Source organism: Chionomys nivalis, chromosome 25 (genome assembly GCF_950005125.1).
Source record: "Chionomys nivalis chromosome 25, mChiNiv1.1, whole genome shotgun sequence".
NCBI lineage: Eukaryota > Metazoa > Chordata > Mammalia > Rodentia > Cricetidae > Chionomys > Chionomys nivalis.
In genome coordinates, this window is record NC_080110.1 from 16,165,931 (window position 1) to 16,181,087 (window position 15,157).

At 35.2% G+C, this 15,157-nt stretch overlaps 1 protein-coding gene across 1 annotated transcript in view; it reads right to left on the reverse strand.

Moving 5' to 3' along the window:
- The window catches only part of Lrriq1 (leucine rich repeats and IQ motif containing 1), a 123,819-nt gene that overhangs the window by 65,047 nt on the left and 43,615 nt on the right, over positions 1 to 15,157 (reverse strand). Inside the window, exons 17-23 of the mRNA XM_057757912.1 lie at positions 12,094 to 12,273; positions 11,475 to 11,912; positions 9,728 to 9,929; positions 6,887 to 7,006; positions 1,473 to 1,553; positions 683 to 804; positions 69 to 164 (exon numbers count right to left, since the gene is read on the reverse strand). Coding sequence (XP_057613895.1) covers positions 69 to 164; positions 683 to 804; positions 1,473 to 1,553; positions 6,887 to 7,006; positions 9,728 to 9,929; positions 11,475 to 11,912; positions 12,094 to 12,273 — 1,239 coding nt within the window. The remainder of the gene's footprint in view (positions 1 to 68; positions 165 to 682; positions 805 to 1,472; positions 1,554 to 6,886; positions 7,007 to 9,727; positions 9,930 to 11,474; positions 11,913 to 12,093; positions 12,274 to 15,157) is intronic.

The window sequence follows — 15,157 nt, forward strand, 5'->3', positions numbered from 1 at the left end:
ATATCTGCCTTGGATATCCAGCAGTCCTTCAATTTCTTGTTTTCTTTAGTATAAAATGGAAGACTTACCATTCTTCTGAAATTTTTTCCTCTTTTTCAGATTGCAGCAAACTCTTTTTACTTGTGTTTGATTCAGGTGTCCTAGATAAAGTTCTATTTTCAGATCTGTTAACAAAATTGCATTTAAAAAAAAAAAACTGAATCAACACAAGTACGTCAGCTTTTTTTTTAAAAAACTACAAGCTGTTTATGTTGTCTCAAACTTGAAAATGAAATCTATGTAAGACACAGAGGAGCTTTATCTTGAAAAGTAATAAAAGCCTTCCATTAATTTAAAATGTTTACATTTCAATTACACGGAGCATACTTCAGTTCTTCTGCTGAGAAGACTGTGGCACTGGGATTTTCATTCTGCTTCTCCTTTCTACCTGCCAAGTCGCAAAGATCCGTTTGTACAGCTAGTGCATTATTTCACCGAAATGTAAGCCTTGTCGCAGCTTTCATGGGTCTCCTCCACATAATTGGAACCCTAGAATCTTCATATTTACCATCGCACGTGTTTCATCTTCTAAGCCAGGAAATTCACACTTATTTTTATAATGATTCTTCTTTTGTAAGGGATATGGACTTTTGTCCTTGCCCTTCATCAGTTCATCCCCGCTTAAAAGAGCAACTTAGCTTACCTGCCACTTAACTGTGTGTGTTCTGATGAAAACAAATTTTCCTTCTCATTGCACAGCCAAGCCTGAGCTGGATGCGTGGGTACAGCAAGGGAGGTTTCAGCATGTTTCAAAGTCCGAGCATTCTTATTTTAAAAATGTAAATAAATGTAAAATGAATTGAACACTTCCAGCTTTGTTATTGCTACCTAACACACATAAACCTGAGCAATTGCATAAAGAGACATTCATTACAAAATTAAAATAATAATAAGATGAAAGTTTTGGAACATTTATTCTATTTGGACAATTTATTGTTTGGTTGCAAGGTGAAGAATATGCTTTTTGGTATAGCTCATGTGTACAAAATGATTAATTGCAAAGCTTAAAACATCTCAGAAAACAAAAACTTCAAAGATGATCAAATAAATAACAGATATTGTGGTCCCTTGACCTCTGGCTGAGGATCCTCAGCTGCTGTCTCTCAGCGTGTCTTTCTGCTTTTTCAAAGTGCTGTTAACGAGTGATTTTAGTCTAGTGCCAAATATGCAGCTGAGGTACATCATTTTTTTTTCCTCTGCTGGCTACTGTTAAATAAAGCGTTGAAAGAAATCCAAAGTAAAGAAAAAAAATAAAGAGCAAATGAAAGAAAAGTTACATGAAAAATTACATCTGGGGATGAGGAGGAAGTCAAAGGCTTCTAAAAGTAATTATGTTTTTCAGGTCAATAAATTGCATTATTAATCACCCCAGCAGAGCAGAACCTTCAGAGCCAGCAAAGATGGAGCAGTCCGAAGTGTCCGTGGCAGCTTACCTTTGGCCAGGGCAGCTGATTGGAGAGAGGCAATGTTTGTGAAGGGAAGCCGCCGGTGGAATCTGAAACTGCCCAGGCATCCTGCACAAGTAACGGCATTAGAGTGGACAAGGCGTCACTTGCAAAGCTCTACCAAGTTTCTTTGAAACTGTACGGTAACCAGAAATAGTCCCAGAGTCTACGAGGGCTCGCATTTATAGGAAAGCTTTATTTGCTCTTGCAAGAGGCTGCACCTCTGGTTAAGGCCCACATTATAAAACAATGATGGGGTTTTCATCCACACACTTTGGTTAAGGAAAGAGCTGATATTTGACTGCTGCAGTAATTAGGTAAACATTTTTCTGCATATTTATTCATTACTGACTTCCAGCTAAGTCTAGAAGTAGCCAAGAAGCATCAGTATTTTAGCTCCCTGTCGTGCAAATTATGTTTTCTATTAAACATTGATACTTAAACTACAATATTTTAACACTTCAGTATCAATGTTCTTTCAATACTACATATAAGCTAAGGTTTGCCTTAATTTTTTATTTTCCAAATTTCAGAATATTTTGGGTGGACATAAAAGACCAATTTGTTAGAATGGATAAAAATGTATGGTATATCATTGCTAAGATACACAGCTCTTCAAATGGGAAAACAGTTAGCTTATACATCAAATGTGAGATTTCTCCCTTTTAACTCATTCTCTTCATCCTTAATCATATTTTTTCATCTGTACAATTCCCAAGTTATTCTTTATTCAATGAAGTTATATTAATTATATGAGTACTGTACATTTAAGATATAATTATCTAAATTTTATTTAATTTGGTTATCTTATCTGATATATCTCAGAATAAACTTCTGTGATTCTTTATGAACAAGGATAACCAGAACACAAATTTCTATCTCACAGTTAGACTGATTTTAAGAGTTGCAATTGGGCAGTGAAGAATAAGAAATCTGTTGAATTTTTTGGTAATTGTAGCAACTAACAATGTACTAAACATCTCTGAGAGAATTTTAACTATTCTCATCACAAAACAATAAACATACTGGTTACTGCATTTGATCATAAAATTAAGATTTTGAGTCTACCAGAATGAGATATTTTAAACCATTATGTTGTAAATAACAAACATACAAATCATACTTTTCAAATAAATTATTCAAATGTGAATCTTCTTAAATAAGGCATTATTGGAGAGAGAGAGAGAGAGAGAGAGAGAGAGAGAGAGAGAGAGAGAGAGGATATGAAAGGGAGCTCTCACTGAAAGCTTCGGTGTTCTCCTTTCCTGTATCTTAGGTTGATAAGAAAATGGCAGTCCAGAAACAATGATGTTCTTTGGGGACACAACAATACAAGGAAACAAAGGGATGTTAGTCAGACTTTGAAATAAAAGGGTTGACATGACGAACGTTTGCTTTGATATTTCTGGGAAAATTAAGAAAATAAGATCTTGCAAATGTTTGCTGCCTGTTGAAGCTGCTAATAGTAATTACTTGTTAAGTCGTGTCAGAAATTCAGTAAACTCCCGCTGACTTCTTCATGCAGAACAGTTTGTCCAATTCATGTCGGATGATAAAAACAAAATTGATGACTATCCTTTGAATAATGAATTTCAGCTCAACATAAACTCCTGACAAGATTTAGGCTCAAATTTTAAAATTAATTTCTGAGTGGCATTGGAGATTAATTCAAGGAATGATCACATTTGCTGTACACCAGCTGTTATGAATTCAGTGATCTTATTGTAAGGACAACGAGAAGATGATAAGTAGTAAAAGACAATGAGCCATCTGACTAGTGTTTTTCTTGCACAGAGAAGGGAGCATCCTAATACAGTTACATTTTTCTGTCTCTGACACATCTCGCAAACAGAACATCCTGAAGGATGCTCACCATGAGAGCTATCCCCTGAGGAAACTGAGTCACTGATTGAGCCTGTTTTCCAGATGCTGAAGTTATCAGTGTATGCTGGACTTGTGACATTTGGAAAGTTACCTATTTATCTCAGATGAGCCCCCGTCTAATGGGCCATTGGTCTGCTTGCTTCTAGCTAGTGGCTGCATCGCAATTTCAATTCCATCTCAACACCGCTGTTTTTCACCACCCCAATCAGCTGATATTGGCTATGCCAATTTGGTCACGGAATGGCATCTGCAAAATTCTTCAGGTTCTAGAACACTTAAGTCTGACGGTGCACACTTTGAATCATTCATGTCACATTTTAATTCTAAACACTTATTGTCAGTCACGATTGTTCCTGAGAAGGACAGGTATTTCTTTTTCTTATAAAAAGCGATGGAGAACAAGGAAAGAGATATCTCGGTGAGGGAGCCATTATAGGGCTAACAGGAAACCTGGCACTAGAGGAATTCCCAGGAACCCACAAAGATGACCCCAGTTAAGACCCTAAACAATAGTGGAGATGGTGCCTGAACTGAACTTGCCCTGTAGTCAGATTGATGAATATGCTAAATTTCATCATACAACCTTCATCCAGCAACTAATGGAAACAGAGGCAGAGGTCTACAGTGGAGCACTGGGCTGAGCTCCCAAAGTCCAGTCGAAGAGTTGGAGGAATGAGAATATGAGTAAAGAGGTTAAGACCATGATGGAGATACCCACTGAAAGAGCTAACCTGAGCTAATGGGCAATCACCAACACTGTCCTAACAGGAAGGAACCAACTTAGAACCAAACTAGGCCCTCTGAATGTGGGTGACAGTTCTTGCTGAGGCAGAGTTTGGGACCACTGGCAGTGGGGCCAGGATTTATACCTACTGATTGTATTGGCTTTTTGGAGCCCATTCTCTTTGGAGGGACACCTTGCTCAGCCTAGATATAGTAGGGAGGGCCTTGGTCCTTCCTCAAAGTAATGTGCTCGACTTTGTTGACTCCCATGGGAAGCCTTACCCTTCCTGAAGAGTAGATGGGGTGCAGAGTGGAGGGGAAGGTGGAGAAAAAGGGGGAGGAGGGGAGAGAGTGGGAGCTGGGATTGGTATGTAAAATGAGAAAAGATAGTCTTTCTAAATAAATAAATAAATAAATAAATAAATAAATAAATAAATAAATAAATAAGACTGAGATGGTGTCCCTGTCCTACCACTGGTAGTCTTGCCTAGTTACAGAAGATGGTTAGTTCAGGCTCTGTTTCCTTTATTACTAGGGGTCATTGCTAAGATTACCCTCAGAGGTTCCAGAAAGTTCCCAGTGCACTAGGTTTCCAAACCCTCCCCCAAATGTGCCCCAAATCCAATCATCTCTTGGCAAACTCTCTCCCTCTCCCTCCCTCTTCCACCTGATCCGTTCTATTCATCTTTCTCACTCACTTCCAATACAGTAACAAAATTTATTGCTCGAAAAACCAATTACCCTCCTTTCACATTACCCTCCTCTATATGATATTTTTTCACTATCATTCACTATCTGTTTTACAGAGTGGACAAATGCTTTGCTTTAGGGAAGGTGTTACTGTCCCAGCACACTGTGTCCTGAAGAAGCACTAGTCGCCCAACTACTCACTGGATTAGACTATTCTGAACAACAACAACAACAAAATTAACGTATATGTCCTTAGTGTGGGATAAGGAGTCCACCATAGCTCCACCTGGATCTAATTCTTTTTTTTTTTTTTTTTTTTTTTTTTTTTTTTTTTTTTTTTTTTTTTTTGGTTTTTCGAGACAGGGTTTCTCTGTAGCTTTGGTGCCTGTCCTGGAACTAGCTCTTGTAGACCAGGCTGGCCTTGAACTCACAGAGATCCGCCTGCCTCTGCCTCCCGAGTACTGGGATTAAAGGCATGCGCCACCACCGCGGGGCTGGATCAAATTCTTAAGCCTATTGGAAGGTCAATATAGAAACGGAAGGACAAAAACCTAGGCAAATGACAATAACCTCAATTAAATATACTACAAGATCAATTGCTTGAATTCTTTTCCAACCCCGTCAGTCACAGTACTCATAATGGCCATTAGAGTGCATTGTGAGAAAAAAATCTGCCGTTTAGGGCTAAGGAATAGGCACTCTTGGTGGACAATTGTTCTTTGCTGGTATTCTATGGTAGCTTTTATTATAAGCTATCATCGTAGTGATGTTCAGAAGGTAACACACTAGAGAACAAATGGTGCTGTTTCTCTGAGGTAGAAAGCAATCTGTTTGCTGTACAACATAATAAAGTAATAATATCATCATCTGACCTAGTTTCTCTAGGTCAGGATTAGTAGAGGGTGCTCTCCGGATACGCCATGTTGAAGTTCTATGTGCAGAAAATGTTAAACACACAAAGTTCTGACTGCTTGCAGTGAAGTTTGCTTTCATCTGGAAATCTCAATTCTTCTGAAAGCATCCAAAAATGTGCTTGCATAACTTATTATATTGTACGGAGAATAAAATGTCATACACTGTAAAGTTCATGGTACTTAATAAATTTGGTAGACTATATCTAATCAAACAAAAAAATATCTACTTGTTATTATTGTCTTTAGTTAACCACTGCCTATACAGCATGACATTTAAGGGACAAAATCATAGTATACTGATGTAGGTTCCTGATCCCAGGCAATATGTCAAGCTAGTTTCATATTTATTTCCTTTGGATAATTGCAATAAGGATATTCAAGTGCATTACTAAAATGCCTTGAAATTCTGCACATCTTTTTATGTATCTGTCCTGGCACCAGGAAGGTTGACTATCATTTTATCAGGACCTGCTGCTTACAAGAGAGAAAGTTTGAATAATAATAATATATGATATGTAATATATTATTATATTATATATATAATTATGCTGTGCAAGCATGAAGGTTGATTTTTGATTCCCAGCATTCATAAATGCTAAACATATATCTGTAATGCTAGGGACAGGAGGGGATGGGGGAGAAAGTATTCAGAATCAGCTACTTACCTATATAGTATAGTCAAGAACCAAAATTGACACTCGGGAGGCAGAGGCAGGCAGATCTCTGTGAGTTCGAGACCAGCCTGGTCTACAGAGCTAGTTCCAGGACAGGCTCCAAAGCCACAGAGAAACCCTGTCTCGAAAAACCAAAAAAAAAAGAACCAAAATTGATAAAAAAATAATCAAACTGTAAATTTTGAACTGAATAATAGTATCAATTAAATAAAGAATTCATTAAATGAGCTAAATGATTATATATAGAGGACAAAATGACTTGGTGCCATCCTCTTGACACTTTATACACCATACAAACTAGGAGGAAAGTTTAAGAAAAAGGTAGAAAGTAGCAGTAATACCTATCTTAAAATGTTACTACCCACCCTAGGAAGTGTCTCAAATTACACAAAATAGCTTGAATGTATTCAAGGATGGTGGTGACCTACTACATCTGGAGCAATCAGCTGAAGAGACAGCTTTGAAACTCTCTAGAACAAAATCTTAGGAACAGTATTTGCCTGTAGCTGGCACTTACCTCATCATATTCAAAATCCTCCAAATCTATTTCTTCATATTCTTCTCCAGATTCTTCATTCCTGATAGCCTCCAGGGCTGTCACCAGTTTCTTTCGTAAAATAAAGCCTTTCCAAACTGCCTGAACAAAAATGTGAAGTATGTTATGCAGGGTTACAGATCAAACCCTAAACCAGCTTCTCTGTGTTATCCCATTAGGAAGATAAAACATCTTAGAACTTAGTCTAATGGCTCAATAATCTGTTTCTTGAACTTTATGTGACATGTAAAATTGCAAGATAAATTAAATGACCGCATGTGTCTGCATCTCTAGAGACTTGCTTTGTGGTAAGTGGAGAAATATCTTTAACACTCCCCTCTACTGCACATGTAGGTCAGCCAATCAATTATCTGACAATTCCTCCAGGACCCATTCTGAATGAAGAAGAAAGACATTTTTTAAAGGTCAATTTTGCTCATTTTCAAATCATTAGGTTTAAAATAAGACAAAGCTCATTAAAAAAACAGTGTATTTAAATGACCATAATAAGGAGGGGTAGTATCATGGCCCAAAATAAATTAATTTCAGGAAAAAAAATTAAGTCAACACACAATAATGCAGCTGAAAACAGTCAGGTCCCTTAACAATTCTGGCGTAAAGAAGTTTTCCAACTTATGTCCTCAAGCACGGTAATGCTTTAGATAATAAATGATGCTCATATTTTCCAACAATGAGCTTTAGGATGCATGAGGTATAAAAATCAATTGAGAGGTACATGAACATATTGAAATACATATGTATGCATGATTGCTTACATATAAGAATAAAATACTAAATTATGAAATTAATTTTTAAATGGTTGTCTATGAATGCTAAATGACAGTAAACAAAAACTTCAATTTCCCATTATTTAGGAGGTAGAGACAATACATCTAGGTGAGACTTGAGGTGAGTCCAGTTTAACAGTCAGGTCCAGGTCTTGTCTCAAAAATTAATAATACAAAGCTTCAGTTCTCTGATCAATCAGCGTTTGTTTGAATATGAATTTGAAACTGTGTGTATGCTCACAATAATTGTAAAAAAAGTAAATTAATAAGAAACAACTAGAATATAATAATGTTATTCAAGCTCATATATTCTATAAGTTATTTAAGGTGATTTTGAAAATTGATTTATTTTGCTTTTAAGAATGAACTAAAGTACAGACTTAATGAAAAGCTTCATTGAATAAATAATAATATGCTAATCAATCAAGTTAAAATTCATTTTGAAATCTGGTCTTGGTGTTACTAAAGTAAACATTTTACATATTTCATTCCCTTCCTTCTTTTCTTTATTAATTTCCTAATTATCATACAAAGTAGTATTATAACTTATGATTTCTTTCATTCATATTTTTTTTATTGATTCTTCTTTCCCTTCTCTTCCCCTCCATTTCTAGAGGCCATGGGACCATTGAAGCCTTCTATTACCAGAATTCCTCTCTTTCAATTTCACTTCTTGACTTCTGAGGTTGTAACTGAAGCAGGTATGTTTAGAACTTTAAATTTTTGTTATAATTTTAAAATATATTTATATAATAGCTATCAATTAGGTCAAATTATTAGCTTTCACTACTCAAATTTTAAATGATTTGACAAATACTACATTGAGACAGTAGTGCTTGGAAACAGTAAGTAAAAATCTCCCAACTTAAGAAGGCTCAAGGCCAGATGGATTCAGTGCAATATTCTATGAATATTCTTCACAGAACAAATATCAAACTCCTCAAACTGTTCCATAATAGAAAAGAGAAAAAAAAGTTTTAAATTCTTCTTATGTATAGCATTTGTATCACTTCAGTATCAAAACCAAATAAATACACAACAACAACACAAAAGAGATTGATGGGCCAATATCCCTTATTGGCATAAATTTAAAAATTGTCAATAAAATGCAAGCAAACTACAGTAAAGAACACATACATAAGTCACAGTCAAGGTAGTGTCATTTCAGACATGCATGAATGGTTTCATGTCTCTAAATCATGTATACTCAAGTTCAGAAACCACATGGTCATTTTAGGCTACTGACTTTCAGGTTAATTTTGTATATTGCTACTTTATAGGATATTGTTATTATCTATAGTAACAATATTAAAAGAGCACATGAACCTAAGAGACAAATGTGGTGAGGGGAACATGGGTTGTTGAAATGGGAAGCACATTTGTTCAAAATTTATTATATTTATTATATATTTATTATTTATTAATTCTCCTTAAGATGAAAATAAAACAGATCATCATAAATGGGAAGGTATAAAACATCAGTAGTTTCTCTATATATCAACTATAAACCTACAGCAAAAGTAAAAAGAAGACAAAACAATTTATAATAGTCTCATAAAATATTTTCGGTCTGGAGAGGGAGGCGGAGGGGAGTGGGGCATGGGGAGTGGGGGGAGGGAGAGGGGAAAAGGGAGGCGGGGAGGAAGCCGAAATTTTTTAATAAAAATTAAATAATAAATAAAAAGAAAAAAAAAACGAATTTGTCAACTCCTGAAAAAAAAATCTTGAAATAGAATGAAATCAAGAAAGTAAAGGATTTCTACAAAGAAGCGAAGTTTTAAATATCATTGTGTGGTTTAGCTTGAACCACAATCGTGGTCATAATATTTCAGATTTTAGGACGATTATCTACAGCCCTGATAGTCAGCAGAATCATAGCCACCTGCCAGTTAGCCTTGGCCTGCAAATCTATGCAAGTGTCAAAGAAATTCAAGTAACTTTAAATCATTGAAACGTTTTCTAATAAAGGAAAACTGAGTGAAAGGGGAGTAAAATATTTTTATGACTACTCCCCTACCAAAAGATTGAAATTAACCTGAATATGGAGAGCGGCCTTCTGCCTTTGTTCTTGAATATTCATAATATTTTTTCTCCTTTCTTTATTTGAAGTAGTCTTGTTATTGATGGGGGGATTTTGCAGAACTTCTGTTGTGGTAGAATGCATTTTTGCAGAAAAATTAATCTGTCTGCGTGCAATGTAACTGCGCCATTGGGTTTGAATTAACACAGCTGCCTTACTAAAAATAGAAGAAGAAAAAAAAAGAAAACCACTTTAATATGTATGAAAATATAGACGGTAATAAAAGGTCTTCATAAGCTGCTGTATACTATGTCTTCTATGTATGACGGTAAGATTCTTCATGGACTCTCAACAATATGGCCCTATCCTATACAGGACCAGCACAGTGACAGCAGCACTTGGTATGCTATTGTGAATGAGGATAATCTTAAAAGCCCACCCCTAGATGAAGAGTTAAAGACAATAGATGACAGATGATAGAGGGAAAATCAGTGTTATTCAGAACTGAGTCCCTGATAGGTTATGTGAACAATATTAATTGGATAAAGCAAGTTGTATTTATAAGTGCATATATGAACATATATATATGTGTGTGTGTGTGTGTGTGTAACAAAAAATGAAGGAGTTATAGATTTGACAATGAGTAAAGGAGACACAGGAGAAGTTGGAGAGGGAGGGGTACAAATTATGTAAATATAACACTCTTATAAGAAAAAATAAAAGATGTCTTTGTTATCTGTACATGAATATAAAGAATATAAAATGTCACTTAAAATTAAAACAAAATCTCTGTGTTGTAAATTATTGTCACAAATGTAAAATTATATAGATACTGATTCTGGAAGAGAACATGAACTAAGAGTTCAGACAGGGATTTATTTAGTTTCAGAAAGTTTTTTGAATTTTGTTTTGTTTTAATTCCCTAAAGATGAAAGATATTACAGAGATTCTTCTAGATAACGAGAGTATTGATAAGGAGAGCGAAAGGGTACAGAAGAGGGGTTCCAAAAGTATGGAACAATAAGGACTTGGCAAGAACGGTTAGGTGCTTATCACTCTGGGTTGCTTCAGAGAGGAAGAGGGAAAGTCATTCTTAACGTGATTCATGGGAAAAGGAAGGACACTGGGCAGTTTTTAGTAGTTTTTCTTTACTTCTTGACCACTTGAAAATATTCACTTATACACCCATGAGGAAATTCTAACATGACTCAGAGTCAATAGCAATTTGTCAATAACAAGCGGCTCTCTGAGTTGCAATTTGTTTCCTTTCTCATGCAGATTATTGAAGAATTATAAAGGCATGAGGGGTAATCAAAGTGCTAGATATTCTACCTTAATTTCTTGTGGAATTTCTGGGTTTGACTTAAAGAGTATTTGGAGAACAAATTCCATTCCTCATAATTCCCTTGAGCAAGCTTTTGATAAGTTTGTTTGTTTTGGTTTGAAAAGCTTGAACACAGTCATCTCAGGGGCCAAGGATCTATCCCAACCTGTCAGCCATATCTCCTAAAAATACCCAAAGGCAACACCAACTGGAAAGCCAGTATTTAAGTACCTGAGACAGGGGTATTTCATTAAAACCACCATATTCCATTTCCCTAACCCTACAGACCATATTATAATGAAAATGCATTTAGTCTGATGTCAAAGTCCTCATAATCTTTCAATCTCAATACTATTAAAAATCCAAAGTCTCTTCTAAGACACACATGCAAACAGTAACTGTAACATCGACAAAAAAAGGCGGGGGGGGGGGGCTTACCTTGTTTCACTGTGTTCACTACTTTGATGATTACTCATTGGAGATTTTGCCATCTTCATTTCTATGAACGAGGCTCTTGCAGGGGATGGACTATGTATCCTGCTGTGTTCATTCTTTTCTGTCATATTTTGCTCCTGACCTCTTCCTACTGGTTCCTCACAGTTTGCTGGTGAAGGTCTGGAGCCAGCGTCCATCAGGTTTTCAGCATTATCTGGGAAATCTGCCTTATATTTGTCAGCCTGAGAATGAAAGACCTTGATTTGCAGTGTGCTGTTGGTGTTTAAAAGGGCTGGATGGTTTGTCTCGGTTTCTGATTCAGGACTCTTGATGATACTTGCATCCCCATGTTCATGTGCACATCGGCATTCATCACTGAGTTTCATTAAGTTCTTATAGTAGTGGCAGAGTTTGTCTGCAGCATGCAAAGTGAGAACGTCCCTGAACACATAGAAGAGAAGAAGAAATTTATGACTATTAGATAATAGTAAAGGAATAAAATGCCCCAGAAAACCTGCTTGTAATCAAACTAATGTCACTGTGATTATCATAACATATTTAATCATGTGTTTACATTAAATTATTTATTTAAAATAAAGCAGGAAGAAAATCAGAATCTTACTCTTTCTGTGTGATATACTTTTTAGTTAGTAAGTTGAACTCTTCAAGTTGGTTCTGACAAAGTGCCAAGAAACCTCCTAGGTCTTGGTGATAGTGTTCCTCAATATGGACATCAGACTGAGAGTTTAACATGTCACCATTAAGGATTCTCAGAGCTGGTAATATTTTAAGTATAGAATGCCTATTAGAAACGAAGAAGAAGTTAATAATCTTAATAAAGACTTATGTTTTAAAATAACCATAAAATATCACATAATAAGAATTTTTAGGTACACACATTCTAAACTTATTTTTATCACACTTAAAATTGTTAATAAATTATATTTACCACAAGTGGTTAAGTAAATGATATATTCTATTTCTTCTTGCATTATTTTAAAGATGCTATGTTTATTTGTCTTAATTTAAAGAATGCAGTGTTTCAATACCAACAATCATAGCACTAATTACAATTCACAACTATTAAAATAAAATATTAAAATCATAAATATTTGATTAGGTTATCAACAAATCGAAGAAAGCTTTCTCTCTTAAATAAAGCTGCGACTGAATATTCCTTATGCATTTATCTATTAACCAAAAGAGAAAGCCATGGTAGACTGAGAACTAGGAAAATAATGTTTTAGCTTATGCATGACCTGCATGCATTCCTTCTTCATCCCCTTAGATATATTTGTTTTCTTTTCTATATCTTAGACTATATCCACAAGGTACAGTTTTTTTTTAATCTATACATATATGGTATAGGAGTTCCTTCTGTTTGTGTGTTGTTTTCATTAGTTAATGAATGAAGAAACTGACTTGGCCCAGTTGATAGGGTGGAACTTAGGTAGGCGGAGAAAAACAGAACTGAATGCTGGGAGGAAGAAGGGCAGAGTGGGAGACGCCATGAATTCGCTGCCTGTGATGGATGCTGGCTAGAATCTCTGGTAAGCCACTGCCATGTGGCGATACACAGATTAATGGAGATGGGTTAAACTAATATGGAAGAATTAGCCAATAAGAAATTAGAGCTAATGGGAAAGCAGTGCTTTAATTAATAGAGTTTCTATGTGGTTGTTTCAGGTGTAAGCTAGCTGGGCAGCCAGGATGAACAAGGGGCCCTCTCCCTACAATACAGATAGTCTTGTTTATATTTTATACTGAAAGTATGGAAGTCAATGTGGAGTCCCACAGCTTCTATTCCAAATGCCCATTCTAACTGTGTAGAAGTTTACTGGGTTGTAAAGACTTTTGTTCTGGTTAATTATGGTGTGTGGTACCTTTATTTACTTGCATTTTTATAATAATGATTATAAAATTTGAATATTAAAACTGATAATAATCAAAATATAAGGGAGTTATCAATTATCCACATTCTTTCCTCGCAAATATTTTATTCATGACTAATGAAATGTCATATTGCTCAGGCTTCACAGAAGCACCAAGTTGAGATGACCACAAGCCATGACAATACAAAAGTAACATTTAATTGCAATTATAAATCTAAGGTATGTAAATAGAATGAAAGGCAACAAAAAATAAACCTGTATCTTCCAGGATAGAAGAGAAAATGCTCTGATTCTATGACTAGCACTATGGGTCTATAGACTGCTCTTAAACTGTGGGTTAGCAACTTTAAACCTCAAGAGCTGGGTGGCTATGTTCCTAGAAAACAACCAATGATTTGTTCTAATTGGTTTTAGAACCAAACCTATTCCTGTGTGATATCTTACTCTTCAGAATGGACTAGAGTAGATGAAGGAATGAAATGTGTCATGGCTTGCTACTGTTGTTTTGAGGAGCTATATATGTAAATGCATGCATATAATATATATTATACATATACACATTATATACGTGTGTATATACACACATATATATAATAAGAAAAAGGAACTCAATTTTTCTATTATACCTTATAACTTAGGACTGGTTTAAAAAGTTTATTCATTTTAGAATATAATAATTTTTATTGAACAAAATAATACAAGTTATTGAGCAGAGCTTTCACCAGAAAGTAATTAGGCTTGATTCAATTTGATTGGACCAATTGAAAAACCTTAAAAGGCTTTTTTGAGCAGCCATCCCTCAGGTCTCATTCTGGCCAAATGAGGAAAAAATAACAAAAGGAAATAATACTTGGACTGGTATTATAATAGCCATAAAAATCTAACATATTGGTTCTTTGACTTAGATATTCTCCCCAAGGCAGGAATTGAGGTAACATCCCTATTTGCTATTCTGAAATGGCTCCATAAGAACTGACATTGAATCATTGTATCAGTAGTGTTTGGGATGCATTGAAAACACAATGCCTGGCGATACCAAAACTTTATTTGGTAAATTGTGGGTTGGGTATCTGCACAAATCTTGTTCCTTTAAAAAATACTCAAATATTGTATTTTTTAAAAACAAAAGTATGTACTGAGAAGAAACTTAACTACTATACAATGCTAAAGTTATAGATATTTTAACTTTAAAAACGGAAGCCAAAACATAAAGTAAAATAAAAACATGTCAGATAAGTAAGACCTGTGTAATCAGATCACACTGTGAATTGGAAAATCTCATAAGACCCCACTAATGTAAAGATTTAGACAACTAACAGTTGCTGAAAGGAATCAATCTTCTTTAGATTATCTAATTCAAAAGTGATCATTCTAAATATATGTGGATGCACATATGAGGAATACCTAATGGACTCAGCCATTTTAAATATACAGATATATGTGGGGGTATATATTTAAATATTGACATATACATATTTACAAGGATATATTTAAATATACATAAAAGGAAGAGTTCATGAAGTTGAGGAGGGATGGGGATTGGGAGAATTTGGAGGGAGGAGAGTATGGGTCAGTAGTTCTGAAATATAGCACTTATATAGGAAATTCTTAAAAATGAACATTTTTAAAATAAATAACTATTCTTTTCCAATGACTGGCAGAAAGGGAATAGATCGGGATGGAACAGGAGTTGGGGAGGAAGTGAGAGGAGCTGAGGGAGGGGAAACTTTATATAAGAAAAGAATCTATTTTCAATAAAGGGGAAAAACAATACATATACAATAAAAGGTTCAC